This window comes from Dermacentor albipictus, chromosome 2, assembly GCF_038994185.2.
Source record: "Dermacentor albipictus isolate Rhodes 1998 colony chromosome 2, USDA_Dalb.pri_finalv2, whole genome shotgun sequence".
In the NCBI taxonomy this organism is placed as follows: domain Eukaryota; kingdom Metazoa; phylum Arthropoda; class Arachnida; order Ixodida; family Ixodidae; genus Dermacentor; species Dermacentor albipictus.
This window is the reverse complement of record NC_091822.1, coordinates 28,777,688-28,800,619: the sequence shown is the minus strand read 5'-3', so window position 1 is coordinate 28,800,619 and position 22,932 is coordinate 28,777,688. Positions and strand designations below refer to the sequence as shown.

The 22,932-nt window shown below is 47.9% G+C and overlaps 1 protein-coding gene across 1 annotated transcript in view; it reads right to left on the bottom strand.

Moving 5' to 3' along the window:
* LOC139055672 (uncharacterized) overlaps positions 1 to 22,932 on the bottom strand; it is a 142,942-nt gene that overhangs the window by 11,846 nt on the left and 108,164 nt on the right. Inside the window, exon 3 of the mRNA XM_070533202.1 lies at positions 12,630 to 12,703. Coding sequence (XP_070389303.1) covers positions 12,630 to 12,703 — 74 coding nt within the window. The remainder of the gene's footprint in view (positions 1 to 12,629; positions 12,704 to 22,932) is intronic.

The following is a 22,932-nucleotide window of genomic DNA, read 5'->3' as shown; positions in this document are numbered from 1 at the left end:
GGGCCCTCCTCTGTGGTGGCTGGACCCCCTCAGTCTGAATGATCAACACGCCTTCAGGCGGGCGGAAAGGGGCGAAAAATTTGACGATTTACGAAACAGCTCCATGAAGTACCCAAAAGTGAACACACACATGAAGCGAAGAAAGGATGTACTATGGAGGCGTGCGCAGACGCACTCTGTCTTGTCCTCGCAATTCCAGCACTGCATACAAGGTTTGCCTGGTAAACTTGCTTGCATGCCATGTGGTGGCTTCCCAGATAATGCTCACATTCTGTGGGATTGTCCCGGGAGCCGTCCCGCTATTCAGGCTAGCCTTGCGAAACTCTCACCGAACCAGAGACGTGCGACACTTGAGGAGTGGCTGGTGGACTACTCCTCCGACTACTTACAAGCCATGACCGACCTCATCACGACGCTCGGCTTGGCAGACATCTAGAGCCAAGCGGGTGAACCCGGACCGGGGTTCTTGAATAAAGTTTATGCTCTCTCTCTCTCTCTCCTAACCTTCTACAAGGAGGCGATGCTTCTACGCACGAGCCGCGTCTATGCCGTCGATACCAGGATAGCACAATGACGTATCGAGCTACGAGTCCACATAGTTTCTGTCGCCGCCTTAAATAGAAGCCTTGTTATGTTTGTGCCTTAGGATGTTTGTGCCTTAGGCCAGTGCTGTGGTGTGTCGACCGTGGAGGCAGCGTTAATCCCCCCATGGTGGGTGTCCCTACGGCGTGGGTGTCCTCGCGGCTGCACGGCGTCAACGACGGAAGCGGCCGTCGGCTCACCGACTGCTATTCGCCCCCTCCTCGTGCGGACCGCAGTGCACCCCACCCCTGCCTTTGTGCGGCGGCGCCAGGGGCAACCCTCTTACCGACCACCCAAGGACTATGTTTCGACACCTTGCCTTGCAGATCGTTCGTTCCCTTTGTCTTATGCCGGGCCATTGAACTTGCCCGGCGCCCCATACCGACCGACCGCCAGATTAGCCTGACGGCGCAGCGCGGTGCCCGGAGGCGCCGGCCACCGAAAGCGGCGTTGGGACCACGGAGGCTGCCCGGACCCTCTCTCTCTCGAACCAATTGTTCGTCCTTAGGGACTATCTGGGGAATCTGGGGACGGGAAAGTGTTATTTAAGCAGCTTGGAGCTGCTCGGTTGGTCTCTCCTGTTATCCACGCCAACTTGTACATACTGTATAAAGAATTCTTCGCCGAGAAAGCTCTCCTCGACTCTGACTCTGCGTGAAGTGGGGTCCAGACCTCCTGCCGGCCACGCATACCTCGGCACACGCAACAGCTGGATGGCGAGCGGTGGGATCGAGCCTGAAGTATGACGGACGACAGCACACCGAGATCACGGGGACGGACAGCTCAGGGCTGGTGAGTGTTGGCTTTGCTCTTTGAGTGACCAGGCTGACTGGATAGAGGTGTAATCCTAGTCGCTGGTAGGGACCTGCCGCAGAAGCGTGTGTTTTGGTACTTCTGGGTAGAGGTCGAGGCATTGTCACACCAGTGTTTCGTGATGGATCTCAAACGGTTGCTTAGAACTCAGCTCATATCCCTTTGCGAGGACCTAGGCGTTGAAGTTCAGCTTCAAATGACGAAAGCAAGTATCATTGAAGCGATTGAGAGCACGGATCTTGCGAAAGAGGAAATCGTAGAAATGTGGAACGAAATCCTAAGGCGCAAGGCGGACGAGCAGAAGCTAACAGAGCTTCAGATAGAGAAACTTCGACTTGAAGTCGAGTTGAGAAAGACAAGTGTGGTTCCGGAATCAGAGGGAGCAGGTAGACATGACCTATATGATCTATCTAAACTTATGCAGCCCTTCAAGGTTGGACAAGACATAGGCCTGTATCTGGTAAATTTCGAGAGAACTTGCGAAAAGTCAAAATTTGTTCGCAGCACTTGGGCACGGCGCTTGCTTTGTTTGTTGCCCTGCGAGGCAGCAGATGTGCTTGCGACGTTGCCTGCGGATGATTCTGACGACTATGATCAGGTAAAAGAGAGCCTATTGAAGCGGTTTCATTTGTCAGCAGAGGCATTCAGGCAGAGATTTCGAAGTCTGAACAAAAGGCAGGGCGCCACTTTTGCTGAGTTTGCTTATGAGTTAAAGGTAAATTTGGCCGAGTGGTTAAAGGGTGCCAAAGCTTTTGGTAGCTTCGAAAAGGCGTTAGAAGTGTTTGCCTTGGAGCAGTTTTATTCAAAGTTGCCGGAGGCAATGAAACTTTGGATCCAAGACAGGGATCGTGTCGAGTCGGTGCAGTCAGCCGCTGACCTGGCGGATCAGTATGCCTCACGCAGAGGAATTAAAGAGGAGGCTACGATCGCCAGTGCCAGGGAAAAGAGAGGCTGGGAGGGTACAGCTAGGCCCAGTAATGGGAAAGATGCTGCGAAAGAAGTGGAGCCGAAGGTTCACGAGCAGCCGATAGGGAAACAAGATAGAGAGATTCGCGAGAAGCGTTCACAGAAGAGCTTGTTCGGAGAACGGAGGCCGGTGACGTGCTTTAACTGCAACGAAACCGGTCACATAGCTGTCGGCTACCGCAAACCAAGGGTTGTGTTTGCGTACGTTTCTGACTCGCAGACTAATGATGAGCTGCTCAAACCGCACCTGTCTATACTGCAGGTGAATGGGAAAACCTGCAACGTGTTGCGGGACAGTGGAGCAACCATTGACTTGGTGCACCCAGATTATGTGAAGCAGGAGCAATACAATGGCAAATGCGCTTGGATAAAGCCTGTGTTAGAAGACACGAGTGTCTGCCTTCCGGTCGCAGATGTGGTGCTCAGCGGGCCGTTCGGTGAAGTGTGTACTGAGGCAGCTGTTTCTAACAAGCTGCCGCCGCAGTACACTTACTTGTTCTCTAACCGCACCGATCGCCTACTGAGGGACCAGAATAAACTTTGGGTAGAGGGTAGCGTTCCGGCTCTAACGACATCTAAAGCGCGTGCCTTGGCTCCTAAACCGGAAATTAAAGAACAGGATACTGACGTGGAAGTGAGCAATCCACTCGGCGATGAGTGCGAAATTGAGCCGGAAAGCCCTTCAATATCAGTGAGTAGTGAGGGAGAGACTGTTAAGCATGAGAGAGAGATTGCAGAAAATGCAGCGGTGAAGGCTCTTGGGCAATCAGGCAGACAAACCAAGTTCGAGAGCGCATTGATGAAGGACGTCGAATGTGTCGACGGGTTGTTTGTCCTGCCGTGCTCTAGTTCACTAGATAGCATGCTAGCAAAAGTGACGAGAGAGGTTCTCATGAAGGAGCAAACAGTTAATTTGGCTCTCAACATGACGGAGGAAGTGGCGACAGAAATTCCGTGTCTAAGCGAAATGAAGGAAATTACGGGTGCGAAAGATGTGATGAGGGTCGCTGCGTCTCGGGTAGCTTTGACAGACCTGCGATTGGCTGATCCAAATAACTTGGTAGAAGAGAACATGGATTTGTTTCCTCAAAATCCAGGAAAGACGGAACTGATGGCTCACGACATAGAACTCGCATCCGAGACTCCAGTGAAGTCACGAGCTTACAGGACGGCACCGAGACAGCAGGAAATGTTAAAAAGAGAAGTTGAGCGTATGCTGGAACTTAGAATAATCGAGCCTTGCGAGAGCTTCTATGCTTCTCCGCTCATTCTTGTAGAGGTCCCGGGTAAAGACCCACCGCCTAGCATTGAATATAGGAAGCTGAATGCGACAACCAAAGATCAGATGTGTCCCATTCCCCAATATTCAGAACAAGCCGCTCCACTGACCGATGTCTAAGAAAATCGGCTCTTGAAAAAGTAATTTGGGATGACGCCAAGGCGGACGCGTTTCAGGGGCTAAAAGCGGCTCTCTCGGCTTCTCCCGTGTTGCGTGCACCGAACTACGACCGACCCTCCATTGTACAGTGCGATGCAGGCAATCGTGGGTTGGGGGTTGTGTTGTGTCAGGAGGGTGACAATGGTGAAGAGCACCCAGTGTTATGCGCCAGCCGAAAGCTCACGGTGCGAGAGGAGGCCTATAGCGCATCGGAAAAAGAATGTGCATGCCTTGTTTGGGCATCTCAAAAACTAGCCTGCTACCTTTACGGAACGACATTTGTCTTTGTGACCGATCATTGCCCGCTAAAGTGGCTGGCTAAAATGCCAGGCAAGAATCCCCGATTGTTAAGGTGGAGTCTAGCACTTCAGGAGCTGAATTTCAGCGTGCGCTATCGAAAGGGAGCGGCCAACGCCAATGCTGATGCTTTAAGCCGCGCCTTTTAGTTTATCTTGCCAGCTTGTACTAGATTTCTTTTGACTGCAACTGTATAGTTTTGTTTATTTGCATTGTGAAGAAGCGAGAACACTTGTGTGACTGCCAGAAGTTAACGAAGTACATGTATAGGAGTTTTCACTGTCAATGTCAGCTTGGTCGCTTGGCGAGTACGGCTTGCACTGCCGAGCCAGTGGTTTCGTCCTACGTGATTTAGGAGAAAATCAAGAGACAGGAGGCGAAGCAGATCTCTTCCGTCGAGCAGCTGAGACTTCTCACCGTACGAGATCTTCCCCGTCGGCGGAGGAGCTGTTATGTTTGTGCCTTAGGATGTTTGTGCCTTAGGCCAGTGCTGTGGTGTGTCGACCGTGGAGGCAGCGTTAATCCCCCCATGGTGGGTGTCCCTACGGCGTGGGTGTCCTCGCGGCTGCACGGCGTCAACGACGGAAGCGGCCGTCGGCTCACCGACTGCTATTCGCCCCCTCCTCGTGCGGACAGCAGTGCACCCCACCCCTGCCTTTGTGCGGCGGCGCCAGGGGCAACCCTCTTACCGACCACCCAAGGACTATGTTTCGACACCTTGCCTTGCAGATCGTTCGTTCCCTTTGTCGTATGCCGGGCCATTGAACTTGCCCGGCGCCCCATACCGACCGACCGCCAGATTAGCCTGACGGCGCAGCGCGGTGCCCGGAGGCGCCGGCCACCGAAAGCGGCGTTGGGACCACGGAGGCTGCCCGGACCCTCTCTCTCTCGAACTTGTTCGTCCTTAGGGACTATCTGGGGAATCTGGGGACGGGGAAGTGTTATTTAAGCAGCTTGGAGCTGCTCGGTTGGTCTCTCCTGTTATCCACGCCAACTTGTACATACTGTATAAAGAATTCTTCGCCGAGAAAGCTCTCCTCGACTCTGACTCTGCGTGAAGTGGGGTCCAGACCTCCTGCCGGCCACGCATACCTCGGCACACGCAACAGCCTGTCACTGGCCCTCCCCGACATCCTTGTGTAAACGCTGATCTAAGGCTTATTTTTAAAGCGACACAAGGCTGTTGGTAACAACAAGATTACTGGGGAAATCGTCATAGTGTGCATGGTATTCTTTGGAGTTGCTTAAGTTTTAAAAAAAAATATGGGCGCTCGTGCAATAGAGAGTAGATGTAAGCATGAAATGGCTACCAGCAAAGCAGATTAGTTGGACTAGCTGCGACGATTACTCACAACCCTTTCGCAACCATACCCGGCGCGCAGGACGCTGCCGACCTGGTCACGCAGCGTGGCGCCATCTTGGGAAGGAGGCGGAGCAAAAGCCGTGCCGCGGAACTTACGAATCGCTGATGTTGAAAAGAACAGAAGCAACCTAGTCTCAGGGCGAAAAGTTGAAAATCAAGTGTATGGTGCACTGTATTTGCCTTTTGAACGTCGCTATTATAAATGACAAATAAAACTTCACCATACTAGAAATTACAGTTTGTCGGATATTGTGAACAAACATTACGAAGAACTCGGAAGCAATAATTTTTTGTAATTTGCTTCGTAAATACCTAGCTTTTGTAATGCGATCTTCACTGGTTGCCTGGATAATCTCGTTTTGTTCTCGCCACTTGCCCAGATGCTCACGTTTGAGTATCCAGATAACGGCTCTGGCTTTGGACTCAAGGTCACTTGAAGCTTGTCGACAACGCGTGCTAAAATAACTTCATGCTTAAAACTTCTGCACTCTTATTTCGCACTGGAAGACAGCGCTCGCACACGGTTCCAGAACAGTGAAGCGTGCTTCCAAACATGGAAAGACTTTTGACCTCACTTCCTAGATACTATCTCCTGCCCCACCCGACGGGACCACGCGCAGGAGCTTATCAAAGTGCACTTTCAGAAACCCAAGGAAAGCATCGCCATGTAGGCTGAGGACGTGGCCCGTTTATTTCGCTAAGCTGAGCTTGATATGCTTGGGACTACGGAAGTGCGCCACCTCCCGCGAGAAATTAAAGAATAATTTTTTGCAAGCCTGATACAAGACCCACATACCACGGTAGACTAAATCATCAAACAGGCCACTATAATGGAACGGGCACCTCAGCAACGATGCCGGCACATCGATCAGCACCGCCGCTCTCGATGCCACCACTCGCAACAGCTCTCTGTGGAAGCGGATTTGCAGAGTACTGTGTAAGGTGTTACAAACCCTGGGCGCTACCTCTACTGAGCCAGCAGGCGCTTCTGTGGCCGAAGTCGTGCACCAGGAGCTGCGGCAAGACTTTTCATCGCCCGCGTACTGCCCCGAGACACGCCCGTTAAGCTATGCTGATGTAGTTCGTCGTCATCCACTGTCGTCATCCTCGGCCTGTTACCACCCCCTTGTGGCAGCGTGAGCCTGCGAGAAAACCACCAGCTCACAGAACTGACTTGTGGCGCACTGTCTACCGTCCACCACTCTGCTTTTACTGCGGGAAACCGGGCCACATTGCCCATTACTGCTTAATCTACAAGTCGTGTTTGCAGGCTTTCCACGTCCAGCTTCCATGTGATTTAAATACCGTCGTACTGAGGGCGAGGATTACTTGCCGACCAACCAAGCTGCTTCACCACGCCACTGCTGATAGTCTTCGTTACCTCTACGTTACCCTTCACCAAGACACCAAAGTTTCGCTGACGTCATCAGAGGCCGCTCCCCGTGTCCTCACCGAGGAAACTAGCAGCCGGGAGCTCCGGAGGGCGGGTTGCCAACTGTCTCAGTGCCGAAAAACTTGTTCTCATCCGCGCGCGTAGCATCACCACTCCACCCGAGATCACGGTGCATGTGCATGACGTTCCTGTACGCAAGGTGGACTGTGCTCGCATTCTTAGACTACACATTCAAGCAAAGGGGAAGGCGAACCACACTGTATCTCTCATGTCCCGGCATCCTGAACAGACTCTGGCCGCGATTCGGCTGGTATCCATCTGGCGCTCAAGTCTACAAGAACAGGACGTACTGCATCTAGTGGACGGCTGCGTAACCAGTAGCGTTACTTACCACCTCCCCTTCCACCGACTTACCCAGACGAAGCCGGTACTGGTCGACGCGATGCTGCGAAAGACGACAAAGCTTGCCCATGGTCTCACACACTACACCATCACAAAGCGTCTGCTAGCCCTAGGGACGCATAAAACTCTCGGCTAGTTGTTGAAAGCTCAGTGGGCCACTCAAAGACAATGTCTCTTGCTCACACCCACTGGGCTGCGCCTGCTCTAGAGATTGGGATATCCGGGTTTCTATAAGGACGATGAGGACATCGCCATCACTGTTAGGGCTTGGGACCGTACAGCCTCAAAAGTACAGCCACTACCACGAAACATGCGTCCTGAGATTGACACAGGGACGCCGGCGCGCCCGTGTACGTTACCTGATGCACATGTTCAATAATATAGCCGGGATGAAAACCCTAGACACGGATGCCACCCGGTTCCGCAACTGGCATTCCGCGGTAGTGTTGGATGGCGCTGAAACATTTCTTACTGCTGCCTCCTTGCGGAGATCTACTCCTACACACGGAGAAATTCTTGCAGTAGCGCTTTCTGGGCGACACGCTTTCCAGATTACTGGGGAGGTGTTTATCCTAACCGATTCCCAGCAAGCATGCCGCGCCCTTTTGACCGCACTGGCTCCAACAAGGTGGCTCTCAACATCCTGCGCCAGACACCAAACACAGACACATGTGCCCCAGAACGCACCCATTTGGTATAGACTCCTGGCTATGCCTCACTGTCGGGTAATGACCGCGCACATGCGGTTGCTCGAGAAATTACTCTTCGAGCTGCCCGGCATGGCGAGGATGGGAGTCCAATCAGGTGGGCCCTCCACTCACAAAATACTACACATGGGCTAGACGCACCATGGGACCGCCACCGCTGTCGTTCTCGGGAGAGGAAGGGGTGACACTCTGCCAACTCTAAACACACCTCCTCTCTCTACATGAGTTTTACCTAGACCGCTACGCAGGCTCTTGCCCGTTCTTTGGCCATTCTCTCACGGCGTTTTTGTCACGGTGGAGTGTGCCACAACATTATTCCCTCCCCTGCCAGTTTTCGTGCACGCCTTCCGCACCAAAGACCGGGGAGAAGATGACCTTTGCGACGGGCCTCCCGACGTCAGCCGGTCTCTTGTTCAACGGGCCCGTGCTGTTGCTGAGATCGTTTGAGGGACCTAGGACTAGGGGTTCTTCCCACACACTCTCAGTACTATATTTTTCTAAAATGTTTTACTCTAGTGGGAGGCCTTACCATGGTGATGCGATAGCGGAACAGATCAGCCTACTGTTGCTTCCACTCCCACAAGGCGTTTCGACTGCAAGAGGCACCCTCGTATTAAATAATGGGCATGCAAGCGTGCTCCTTACGAAATTTAACAACGAGCGTCTCACGTCCCAAAGGGCACTCCAACTGCGTACAGTGATGAGACACAACAAGTAAAGGACTTTTCGCTGTGCTGCATCACGGAATGAATGAAATGACTGTTCAGACCCGGAAACATTATCTGTCGACATTGCGGCACCAAGTTGTCCGCTGAGCGGCAGCGCCTAATGGAACTCATACCGCAGTTTCAGGATTGCTCTTCGTCTACGTCGAAGATCAAGCAAACAGCACTGACCATATGCATCGAATAATTACGGAAGGCGCCACAAGACCAATCTGACAGAGCCCCTAGTTTGTAGCTCCGAAGGAGCGCAAAAAAATATACAATACAGATGAAGAAAATGCTCAAGCATGATGTGATCCAGCCTTTAAAGAGTAGTTAGGCGTTCCCCGTGGTGTTGGGCAAAAAAAAAGAAAAAATACGGCAACGTACGCTTCTGTATTGACTACCGCAAGATAAATTAGGTAACAAATAAAGAGGTCAAGCCCTTACAACGCAAAGACAATTCACTTGCCATGTTGCGGCACGCACGTTGTTTTTCTTCCATGGACCTACGCAGCGGGTATTGTATCCGAGAAATCGATGATAGAGCTCGGGAGAAAACTGCCTTTGTGACGCCCGACGGTCTCTACGAATTTAAGGTGCTCCGTTTTGGTTTATGTACAGCGTCAGCAACTCTTCAACATCTAGTAGACACCGTAACTTCAGGTTTAAAGGGGCAAAAGTGCTTGGCACAACTAGACAATCAGATCGTTTTTCTCAGCTACATCGAAGGGCACTTAACCCGGCTACTGGCTGTTCTTCAAGCCAAACGCTAGGCTGGCCTCACGTTAAAGCCAGAAAAAGCCATTTTGGCTTGAAGGAACTCCAATTTCTAGGCGAAGTCATTAGTAATGAAAGTGTCCAGCTTGGCCTACGCAATATAGACGCGGTCACAAAGTGCCCCACACCATCTGACAAGAAAGCAGTGATACGCTTTTTGGGCCTGGGCTCCTATTACCGAAGGTTTATTACGGAATTATCATTTATTGCCTCACTGTTAACGCAAATAACACGAAAGGGTGTTCTTTTTGTTTGGGGAGAAAGAGGGCAAATGGCATTTAACGAGTAATATCAATGTCTGCAAACGCCCCCCGTTCTTGCGCACTTTTACCTGGACGGCTCGGCAGCACTGCATACCGACGCAATCATTGTATATATGTCTAGGTGCCGTGATGGTGTAGTGGCAAGATGGCGCCGGAAAAGGGATAGCCTACGCTAGCAAAATTGTCTCGTGCATTGAGGACGACTACTCCACTACCGAGAAAGAATGTCGAGCCGTAGTGTGGGGTTGTAATTAAATGTCACCCTTATTTGTATGGCCACTCGTTAAACTGCCGTCAGCGACCACCATTCTCTGCTGGCTGACAAACTTAAAAGACCGATCTGGTCGACTGGCGCGCTTGAACCTCAGGGTTCAGGAGTTCGACGTGACCATCGCACACAGGTCAGGAAAAAAGCACACAATGATGCCGACTGCCTCTCTTGGTCTCCAAAACAGCCTTCTCCCACAGAGGATAAGGACACGGACACTGCATTCGTAGTAACCTTCGATACATTTGCAATTTCACGGTAGCAGCACGACTACCTAGAACTGCTTCCACTTATCGACTTCTTGGAAGACCGAGCTACAGACGTGCTGCGATTGTTTGCAAGAAGGCGGGCGTCATTTTGTTTAAAGGGTAATGTTCTCTGTAACTTCTTTTTTCGGCAGGCAGTACCTTTTAACTGGTAGTGCCTGCTTCGCTGCGAAATGAAATTCTCACAACATGTCATGATGAGGCCACCTATGGTCATCTAAGCTACACACGAACATTCTCCACACTGCGGCGCAAGTGACATTAGCCGAAGCTGCCAGCCGCTTTTAAGCCTCACGTACGCAAGTGTCCTGACTGCCAAAGACGCAAAGTGCCACCCGACAATGCAGCTGGTCTCTTACATCCTATAGAGGTACCGGGCATACCCTTCGCCAAAATTGGATTTTCTCGGGCCATTTACAACTTCTACTACATGGAACAGGTGGATGATTCCCGCCACCGATAACCTTTATTACGTGGTATACGGGGACAAAAGGTAGCGGGCGGGGCACAGCAGCTGAAGCAGTTCGATTTTTTGTCAAGAGCGTCGTCCTTAGGCAAGGTGCCCCAGAGGTAGTAAGTAATTACAGGGGAACCGCGTTCGCGGTCGGACTTCTAGCCTCAATTTTCAAACTTAGTGGCACTGCTGACCGGTAAATAACAGCCTATCATCCCCAGACGAATGAACGTGCGGAGAGCTTGAACAGAACACTCACAGACGTGCTTTTCATGTACGTCGACATGGAACATAAGAACTGAGGCGACATTTTGCCTTATGTAACCTTCGCATAAAACACCGATCGACAGGAGACGATCATGTGACACCGTTCAGCTTTTTACCCGGTCTCCAAGCCACGACAACGTTGGATGCCATACAGCCACACGAGTGCGATGACATCCATGCAGATGCTGAAGGATTTTCTCAACCCGTCGAAGAAGCCAGACGTGTGCGCACCCACCACCAACCAGCAAGACAAGGGTGCAACGCGGTGCCATCGTCAGCACAAATGCGTTGCCGACACAACCGGCGAAAGCGTGTGAGTTTAAATACACATAGAGCATCGGGGACTTTCTGAAAATCTGCTAAAGCGATATTTGGGATCCGACACCTGAACGACATGCGCTACGAGGTCGTGCCACATCGTGCAAATTGTTGGCGGCCCCGCGAGCACCTACACGAAGTGGGGCATGAGGTGCGCATGAAGCCGTACCTATCCAAATGGCCAATGTTTTAATCTTTCGAGCATGCACACGCTGAAGTTGAGCATCGGGGCGTTGCTTCCTTTGAAAGGAAGGCAAATGCTGCGTCTGTAGAGCAGCAAGAAAAGTGACGATAAGAACAACATATATCGGCATTTAAAGGAAACACAGCGAAGAAGAAGCAGGCGAGGAAGTGACTAGCGCGTGGTATTAAACAGTCCGCTCTTGTTAAGGTTGCTGCTTACTACTGCATTTGTGCCTCGAGTTTCTGACACCGCGACGATATCTACCCGTCCATCTGTTTAGGCTCCACTGACCTTAAAGCCCTCGGGTTCGGGGATAGCAAGGGGAAAGGAAACATGTCCGAAACAGAGATTAGTAAAAGGCAGTTGGAGTTTGGTGCCATGAAAGTAGGGAGACCACAAAGAAATGAGGAGTACAAAAACTAAATTCTCAATAATGGTCCATAATACATAATGCTAGACATTTATCCTATGTAAAAAAAATGATACGTAAGACAGCAAAATAAGAAAAATAGAGCTTAGTGGCGCAAGCCGCTGTCACGTTCCAAAAAGGATTCTCATAGCATCCATCCATCCATCCATCCATCCATCCATCCATCCATCCATCCATCCATCCATCCATCCATCCATCCATCCATCCATCCATCCATCCATCCATCCATCCATCCATCCATCCATCCATCCATCCATCCATCCATCCATCCACCAAGGGACGGACGGACGGACGGACGTCCGTCCGTCCGTCCATCTGCTTATGTCCGTCACTTAGTTCTGGCACCTATTTGCCTAATTGCACTACGGCGATATTTGTTAGAGGGTAAGGAGGGGCAGATCCAGTTTTCTACTCCAGGGTTTTGCATTAACAGTGGCTACGCGTAGACAGAGGATCTTAGGTTAACACAATATTTAAAAACACATATTCTGCAACCCTGCGCAGTATGGCAGAAAACAAAAGTGCACTTTAAAGCCTTGATGTAGTTTCAACTGCGTGCACAATAAAAAAAATAGGTTAATAAAAAATTTACCCTGTGGAATAAATAGCTCTATTTCAGCGAATATACCTGTAGTTTTAAGAGCATTCATAAATTATTTGTCAGGTTTATAATCAGCAATACTGCAACACCAATGTAGCAGTTCGAAGAAAATCTCCCTGTAAATATAAATTACCCTTAAGTGAAGCTGTGTACTGGGCAGGGTTCTCATCGTCTGCAAGATCAAGAGACAGTCGGCGGGTGCGGCCTCTGCAGAAAAAAGAAAAGCAACACGGAATAACATTAGTGTTTTCGAATAAGCAGCATGCCATGTCCGAGGGGTCGTTTAAATACCCTCTTATTATATGTGACATAAATGCAACAAATAAGCAGAGTCCGCCCCAGACACCGAACACCGCTTGTCTCTGTTCATCTAAAAACAAATGAACAAAAATTGGCGGTGACTTCAGCTTGCTCCGAAGTGGCTGACGGCGAAAGACTGAGCGCTCAAGAGACATCCATTAAATCACTTGACATTCTTCTTCGAATGCGTTACTTATTGCTCGTTTTCTAACCCCAAAGGTCGTGGGTTCGAGTGCGTTAATTGATGCTGCTCTAATTAACTTGTCCTAATCAACATCTCCCTGATTAACAGCAGAGATCGTGGGTTCGACACCCACCAAAGGTCGTGCGTTCGAGTGCGGTAATTAAGTCTATAATAATACACAGTGCCTTAATTCACATTAACGCCAAGCTTCGTGGGTTTGACATCCCCATAAGCTCGAGGGTTCGACTCCCAGCGATAATCGTAGGTTCGGGTACGCGAAATAACGTTATCTCAGTTAAGATTGCCTTTTTTTGGCATGACGAGCGGCATCGGAGCCAGCTGTGGAAGAGGCCGACGAACGTGCAAGCAGTGGTGCGAGCGCGCGTCTGCACGAAGTGGACTCACACGACTTCAGTACCACACACCGCGTTTTCTAGATCATCGGGGCTACGAGCCACTTAAGGCTTTCGCTTTAAGAACGCCAAAACGCTCGTTGGTTGACTGGATGGTACATCAAATCAAATCTAATCAGTTTATTCTCATCTCAAGGATGAGGGCAGGCTCGGGATAAAAGTGACATTAGTCACTTGAGGGGAACCCAAGCCTCCCTAATACATGTATAGCAGCGAGGACAGACGAACAAAATTCATTCATAGCAAGAAGGGGTTAATATTTTACAAGATGTAATACACAAAAATTCATCATGACCTGAAAATATAGATACCTATATTCCTCTACGATTAAATTACAGAGTAGAATACATGAAGATAAATTACAACATACACTGAAAGTTTAGTTAGTGATAAATAATATTGTGTTGATTTCACGATAAAAGTGTTTCCCTTATAACACGTGTGCCACATTTTTCAATTATTATCCTTTTTTGAATTATTTTGCTTAATAAAACAGGCAAAGTGAAACGAAGCATTTGTCGGCCAAAGTGTGTTCTGCACAATGGAATGATCCAGTGTTGTTGGCGACGAATGGGATATGGGATAACGTATGGTTCTAGTTGAAAAATATCCAAAAAAGCGCGATTGCTGTTGAGCAGGGATTTTTAGATCTTATTGCTAGGTAATACTCGTAAAGCTGATGAATTGTGATAATGTTAAACCACTTAAATAATTCACCCGTATGGGCATAATAGTAAAAATTAGAAATCTGCCTAACCAATTTTTCTGTAGTTTCTGTAGTCTAATAATGTTCTCTGCTGTTGTACTTCTCCATACCAAAAAACAATAACTGACATGCGATAAAAACAAGCTGTTATAAAGTGTTATCCTTATGGAAAATGGAAGCAAGGAACGCAGTCGTGCAAGTATACGTAAACATTTGGAAATATTAGTTATTATCTTATTAATTTGTGGTTACCATGAGATTATACAATTAAAAAACACTCCTACAGTTTTAACAGTCTTTACAATTTCAGTAGTCGCACTACCTGAGCGTAGGCATCGCCTGGAGAAGTAATCTGCATGAGCGAGTGAAAAATGACAGCTTTTGTTTTTGATGCGTTAATGACTAATGAATTTTGCTCACTCCCGGCATTTAGGCTCTCTGACTTGGAAAACAAACTACGCTAAGAAGTCGGCTAAAAAAGAGCACCATCTGGTGTCTTCTTGTTTATTCCCCCCGTTTTTAGAGGTGTTTGTTTTCCTGGATTAAGGAAAGAGGGTGTACACAAGCGCTGTAGTCAGAGCAATGCGTGGTTGCACGACTTAAGTTTGGGTTGACCGTATTTCCCCGCAATATGTACACGAGGCGCACAATGTCCCGTGAGGAAGATGGGGCAAAATCTGGTTTAAAGCAGCTTGACCAGACCCAGCTCTCCTCTTTTTTTTGCAGCGCGCTGACAGCACATACAAGAAATACAATACATAGTGTGGTACACTGCACAAAAATGCAGAAGAAAAAAAAATGAAGACATTCACGAAGCAACCAGAAAGGTTGTGACGAGTTGCAAGCTCATCAATGCTTTACGTAAGTCAGCCATTGTGCATCGATTTCGTAAAAATATACAATATACGCAACCAGACAGGAAAAAGGCAGCACGCGTCAGTAGTTCATTCGCCTCTGAAATGTACTTCGAGAGCAGCTTTCGCCTTCATTGATGACTAGCATCTTATTTGCTTTTTTGGTTTTGGTTTTCTGCATCTTTATAAAAAATGGCGGCCACTTCTACGCCGAACTGGGGGAGGCCCCAGCGGCTAGAGTGGTTGTTTAGGCAGGAAGGCTGCTCTTACATAAAAGCTTATAATTTAAAGAAACAATAAAAATAATCCAAAATGTAGTATAACATCTGATAGCTAATTAGAATTTCTGATAGTAAGAAAATAATAGTGGGGAATAAATCAGTTCTACGTTTTTTTTTTATCTGCAAGGTATGTAGTCTACTTTCTGCATGACATAGCATTGCATGCAGTAAGAATTGAAGTAACTACGTTCATAGATTTTAGCTTTCTGAGCCTCCTCTTGTATAAGTAGGCTATACTTGTTTAGTTAAAATGCACAGCTCTATAAGGCACTTTATTTGAAATTGTTTAGACAAATGCTTATGCTAAGATGTTTACTCTTTCTTTTTTTTTCGTGGTGGCTCGAAATTTCACAAATGAAATAGATTTCACTTGGATATTTCTGGTACATCGTGTTTATTTTCGTTTGTTTTGCTGAAACAGTCCGTTTTTGTATTAATCGCTCAGTAGCACAACGTCCAAACGCCTACATGCTTGACGAGGCTACGTAGTAGTTGAGATGACCGTACTACATTTGCTATATTCAGTTCCTGTGTAAATCAATATTTAGGTCATTTTCGAGGAGGCAGTTGCTTTGCTAAAACCTTCACGCTTTTAAGGCACGATGGGTCGTTTTAAATCTCCGGCCTGAAATTTGAGGTAGACTCCGAAACCAAAACTTCTACAGCGGACGTAACGAGCGAAATGAAGACGTGCCAATGCTTTAACATTTGCATTATCTCTGTACATTTCCAGTACTACTACATTATGCACTTGGCACCTTTGAATACTGTGAACTACTGTGTAAACTACGTGGCGTGGTCGTTGCGACGTGGCGGTGGCCATTAAATTTGTCGATGCTTTTGATGCCGTTTTCAGCCAACAACCTTATTCTCGGCGCATCCTCTATTTTAGGTCTGTGCAATGTTTCCAGCATATAATCATCATTGTCATGTACGCATCTTTTTCCTATTTAAGGTTGATTTAAAGAGCGTGACAGAGAAGCATTTCTAGCAAATGCACCGCCATTATGTCAAAAAAAAAATTCTGTGCTGCGCGCATACGCTAATTTATTTCTCTTTATTATTTCTCTTTATGGCCTCCGAAATACGTGCACAAATGACACTGCTCGCAGAGTGCGAAACCTTGCCCTCATTGCCAAGTATCAATCTTCAATTGGCGACCGCTCTGTGGTTAGTGCACTCGTCTCCCAAATGTATATTGGTTCACTGCCATGGGTTCAAAACGCCTTGGAGCATGTTGCCGAGAACTTTTATTTTTCTTCACGCTTTAGTATTGACGAGGCTAGGAATGATGAAGTTGCCACAACAGAAAATCTTTGTGGTGTGTCGTCATTGACTGCTGAATGGACGGACAAGGCAAATATAATTTCCTACTCTTATCTGCTGTCGTCACATAAGAAAAATTGAAGCACACAACTTAGAAACCATTATTCACAGAACTACGAAAAAGCACTGTAGTTGTAATGAGGAAGCATTCGTCCTGATACATGTTCAAGTAACATTACGGATGAAGGACAGAAAGAGATGGAAGTAGAAATGAACCACCAAACAACAACATTAGCAAGCGTTCGCTCCAGGAATCAGTTATTGGATTTCATTGATACACATCTGGGTACTGTACAGATGTACCCACACCAGCCGAAACTGCACTCAAAGCAGCCACGCAACCATCATTGCAAGTAGTGTTTAACGATCTAAAGATGCTTCATTCTGCGACGAGAGATCTAGGGCGAAGAGCCTTAGAAGAGAGCTCCAGGGGAAAAGCAGCAGAATAATATGGAACAGCAGTCCGTTTATTGAAAGATGGAAAAGATGATTTACTTGAAAAACTTGCTGCCCTGTATACACTATGCCTCATGACTTCAAGTGTACCAGAGAGCCGAAAGAATACCAAAGTTATACTTATTCATAGGAAAGGAGACGGTAAAGAAATTATGAACTACAGGCTCATTAGCTTCCTTTCAGTATAGTATAAAATATTCCCCAAGATAATGTCCAATATATTCCGGGCAACACTTTACTTCAATCAACCACTAGAAGAGGCTGGATTCAGGAAGGGGTTTTCTATGGTGTTTTTACGGTTTTATACGATAGATCGCGTCCATATAATCAATCATGTAATTGTGAAATCTGCGGAACACAATCAACCTCTCTGTAGGGTTTTTCTCTAGCAGTACCAAATTACTTAAAAATCACCTGTGGCATATATCCCAATTCTAATTATTGATATAAATTACTCGATGAAGCGACCATTTGCTAAATAGTTGAAATATTTAACTGAATAGTTAGCGTATTTATGCTAATTATCCTGTGAAATAATTACTTTGCGCAGATAATATAATCTACAAATTATACCCGGTGAGTTCGCAAGGAACGAATTTTCAGGACTACACAAGTTTCGAGAAGATTATTTTCAATCTGTCTGACGAAACGCGTTGGCGTTCCAATTACCTTGTAAAAAAAAAACACTGTTACGTGCTTTGAAGCTCGAAAGAAAGTGGAACACCAGTACATTTCGTCGCACATGTTGCAAATTGATACCTCGAAACTGGTGAAGTCTCGAGAATTCGTTGTGAACGTGTACACATTGTGAACTCACTAGCTGCAATTCGTAGATTTAGAGACAAGTAGAGATTTCACTTGTTTGCACAAAATGACAAGTAGCAGCTCAGAACCAAGACATGAACACTGTGCCGCCTTCATTCATATCTTGCTTTCACGCTACTCCTCTGTTGTTAACTAGCACAGCTCATATTCTTACTGTTTCCTTCTCTAGTTTTATAAACTATGCCTTTGCATTAACTGTAGTTTCTGCTAGACCCGGGACCACCCTCGCGAACCTCTCTGCCAATTTTACCATTTTTCTCTCCCGCTCTCAATATAGTGAGCCTGGTTGGCTACTTGTGTTGCGTTATGAATTATTCTCTGCTGTTTATCCCTGCCCACGTCTTTAATCGTTGTGTTAGAACGATATTTCCTCTAAGTTTTTATTGAAGGCGGGGAATTTCACCAAGAACACATCTGGAAAAGATTATAACTTCAAGCTATACATTTAAATATTATTGTTAAATCTCTATGATGTGTCTTGTCAGTAAATAAGCTTTAGTGCTGAACATATTTATCAGAAAGTATTCTGCGGTCGACCTAGTAATGTCACTGGAGGCAACATTTCGACAATACATGTCTGAGCAGGTTCAGCGAGATTCCTAGCTAGACCACTGCTCACGACATCGAGACCCCATATTCCGATAAACTTCTGCCCTGTTAGCATATAGTACTCCACTACATAGGGTTGTTGAGAAAATATTGGTGGGCTAGTTGGGTGGCCGTTATTGTTGTGAAATGGATATAAAAACGACCACCAATCCCCTTCGCTACAATTCGAAAAAGTGTTCTTATGCGTCTGATTACCGTGGAGTCAAGCGCCGTGCTTCACTTGGTCTTGTAGCCTCTGTTTCGTTTTCTTGTCTCGAGTATTCAGCGTTGAAGCCTAAAAAGTTATCTCTTCGATCTGCCCCTTCAGTTTCTCCGTTTCTTTTCTCCTAGGCAAGCTTTCGATTCGACTGAATAAACGTAAACGCTTCTCGCACAGAAACAAGCCTTTAGTTACAGTTCAGCGCACGTGTTTAGGATGGTTTGGCGTTCGTCTGTGTATGTGTAAGTGCACTGCCTTTACAAAAATGAGTGCCATATCCTCTCGCCTAAAAAAAAATTGGGTTTCAATACATATATATTATTATAGGGAAAATAAGGCATCCACCAAATTTTAGCAATTGCTGCAAAGGAAACCTATACGGGTTACTCGAAAGGAAAGCCTCGTATTGGAAGAGAAATTCGTCCTGGTCGGGGGACTTGAACCCGAGACCACCGCCTTTATCAGGCAGCCTCCCTACCCTCTGAGCTACCTGGAGATTGCAGGGCGAAGTCCAATTCATCAACAACTCGAAGCAAAGGCAACATTTTGGCGTAAAAGAAGAACTGTTACGCTAGAACATATATATTGTTACGATGAGTTGCGAAGGTATGGTTTTATTTACAGGAGATGGGCGATGGTCGTAGCGTGAACGCAGCGCAGCCCGGCCTCTCAAACTCCTCGTTCTCTTCGTCTTCTCTTTCTTCTCTTCTTGTCCGTAGCTTTCGTATCTGTTACATTTCCCCGCAAGCAGACGAAGACCGTGGGGCGAGTCAGTATAGACAAGGAGGGCAGAAAGGCTTCAGGCGAGCAATATGAGTCAGCTGAGTTCTGCTTGATCGCCGACCATTGCACAGTAGGCGAGCTATGACGTAAGTGAGTTCGCTCAGGCGGTCCACAACTACATATGGGCCTGAATATTGTGACAGGAACTTTTGGCACAATCCACGCTTGCGCTGCGGTGTCCAAAGAAGGACTAAGTCACCTTTTTGCAGCGATACTTGTACGTGACGGTCGTCGTATCGCTCTTTCGAACGACTTTGCGAGGCCAGAGCACGAATACGAGCTATTCGACGCGCTTCTTCGGCGAGACACAAAGTCTCCGATACAGAATCATCACTGTGCAGAACGAAGGGTAAGAAAGTGTCCAGAGGGCTTCGCGGTAACCTTGCATACAGGAGATAAAATGGGCTATAGTTCGTGGTTTCGTGCTTCGCCGTGTTGTACGCATAAGTGATGAAAGGCAGCACGTCGTCCCAGTTCTTATGATTGGAGGAGACGTACATGGCAAGCATGTTAGTCAGCGTTCTGTTTGTCCTTTCGACGAGGCCATTGGTCTGTGGATGATACGGCGTGGAATGACGGAACTTTGAAGTGCACAAACGAAGTAACTCTTCAATAGCATCCGCCGTGAACTGGCGACCACGGTCGCTGATGATGACGCGTGGTGGGCCTTGACGAAGAACCACGGAACGCAGCAGGAAGACCACCACGCGAGCAGCGGTGGAAGACGGTATGGCTGCAGTTTCTGCATACCGTGTAAGATGGTCTACGCAGACAATTATCCAGCGGTTCTTGTTGTTGGATAACTGGAATGGACCCCAAAAGGGATGTGCCTACTTACTCGAACGGCGTACTGGGCGGTGTCAATGGCCGAAGGGGACCCGGGGCTCCGGTGGTCGGTCGCTTGTGACGTTGGCACGTTTCACAACTAGCGACATAGCGCTTGGTTGTTTCGTACATCTTGGGCCAGTAAAAGCACTCCTGCGTGCGGTGCAGCGTTCGTACGAAGCCGAAATGGCCGGATGTCACATCGTCATGCATGGCGCGTAGAACGTCGGAACGGAGACTCTCGGGGACAACAAGCAGAAATCGCGCTCCATGCCCGAAGTAATTAGTTTTGTACAGCAATTTATCACGGACAGTAAAGCGACCGCTGCCTTTATAAGTACGGGCGGCGACAAAAAACGGATCAAGGGTAGCATCATCCCGTTGTTCTCGCTGAAAGTCTGCCGCGTCAGGGAACGTAGGAGTAACAGCAGCGAGACAGTCGTCGAAATTCTCAGCATCGCAGTCGGTAGTCGCAAGAGGAATCCGAGAGAGGCAGTCTGCGTCAGCGTGACGACGGCCACTCTTGTACGATACCACAAAGTCGTATTCCTGGAGGAGCAGCGCCCAACGTGCGAGGCGACCAGAGGGATCACGCAAACCGACCAGCCAGCATAAAGAATGATGTTCGGTGATAATCTTGAATGGTCTACCGTAAAGATAACAGCGAAACTTTTGTACGGCGAAAACGGCTGCCAGGCATTCCTGTTCCGTAACCGTATAATAGCGTTCATATTTGCTCAGACAACGGCTGGCATATGCGACATGTTCTGCGCCACTGTGACGTTGTACAAGCACCGCTCTTATCCCGATTCCACTAGCATCAGTGTGAACTTCAGTCGGGCAAGATGGATAAAAGGGACGCAAGAGGGGTGCTGATGTTAGTATAAACTTCAGTTGAGAGAATGATGCCTCACACTCTGGTGTCTAATGGAAGGATGCATTTTGTCGCAAAATACTTGTCAATGGGTAAACGATGTCGGCAAACCGGGGAACAAAACGACGAAAATACCAACATAGGCCAATGAATGAGCGGAGTTCTCGTGCTGACTGCAGTGGCTTGAAGGAGCTCACTGCTTCAGTCTTACGAGGATCGGGTCTGACGCCATCCTTGTCGACTAAGTGTCCCAGGACTAGTGTTTGACGTTCGCCGAACCGACACTTTTTTTAGTTTAGAACCAGTCCAGCTTTCTCAATGGAGTCGAGAACGAGCCTGAGGCGTTCGATATGTTCTTAAAACGTGCGGCCAAAGATTACAACATCATCGAGGTAACACATGCATATCTCCCACTTTAGACCACGTAGTACTGTGTCAATGAATCTTTCAAAGGTGGCAGGAGCATTGCAAAGGCCAAAAGGCATAACATTAAATTCGAATAGGCCATCTGGAGTCCCGAAAGCGGTCTTTTCCTTGTCGGCAGGGTCCATAGGTATCTGCCAATACCCCGATCGCAAATCAAGTGTCGAGAAGTAAGAAGCAGCGTGTAAGCAATCAATGACGTCATCGATTCCTGCTAGTGGATAGACATCCTTCTTCGTCACTGCGTTTAGATGTCGGTAATCCACGCAGAATCTCCAGGAGCCATCTTTCTTTCGGACCAGGATTACTGGGGCTGCCCATGGACTAGATGACTCTTGAACGCCACCTTTGTTCATCATCTCCTTGACTTGCTCGGTAATAACTTTGTGATCGGACGATGACACTCTGTAGGGCTTCTGGCGGATGGGTTGCGCTGAGCCAGTGTCTATTCTGTGACGAGCGCGGGACGACGGTAAATGAAGGGGTGCATCTCCATGCGTGAAGTCGAATGCAGCCTCATGCCTGGCAAGGACTTGCACCAGTGCTTGCCGTTCCGATGTACTGAGAGCCTTGCTGATCATGCCAAGCATTAGCTCTTCAGAATGGCGATTATCGCAAGAAGAGTAGGCTGCGGAGACATCCGTAGTTAGTGCCGCTATTGAGCTACATGCGGCTTCATTGAAAAGAGCGATTTTCATACCGCGAGGAAGGACGACCGGCGTGGCGGAACAGTTCAGCGCCCACAATGTGGCGACTCCTCTCGTCATGCACACGATAGAGCAGGGCATGAGTATATTTTTTTAGCACAGTTTACGCGGAGAGGCCTAACTACAAGGTCAACACAATCAGCATTAACAGTAGTTGTAGAAACACGAACGGGCGTCAGGCACCACGATGGTGCAATCACTTCATCAAGAACACTGAGTGTGTCTGTGTCCCCGTCTTCGCCACCCAAGCTTTGTTCGGAATGTGCTGATATAAATAACTTGTTGAATGAGATTTCACCACAACCACAGTCCACGGAAGCGCCGCACTGTTCAAGAAAATCGATACCAAGAATAACGTCGTGCGAACAACGAGAAAAAACAAGGAATTCCGACACAAACGCTTTCCCAGCCAACAAAACACTCACAGCACAAACACCAAGGGGATGAAGCCACTCACCGCCTACTCCACGAAAGGTAATACCGTCGTTCCAAGAAAACATAACTTTGTGGCCTAGCCGGTTTTTGAAACCGAGGCTCATCGCAGACACAGTCGCCCCAGTATCAACTAACGCCATGGTCGTTGTTCCATCAATCGAGACATTCACTTTGTTTTTGAACATCACAATAGGCAGAGGTATTTCTTGCGAAGACCGTCCAGCGACCACACCTCC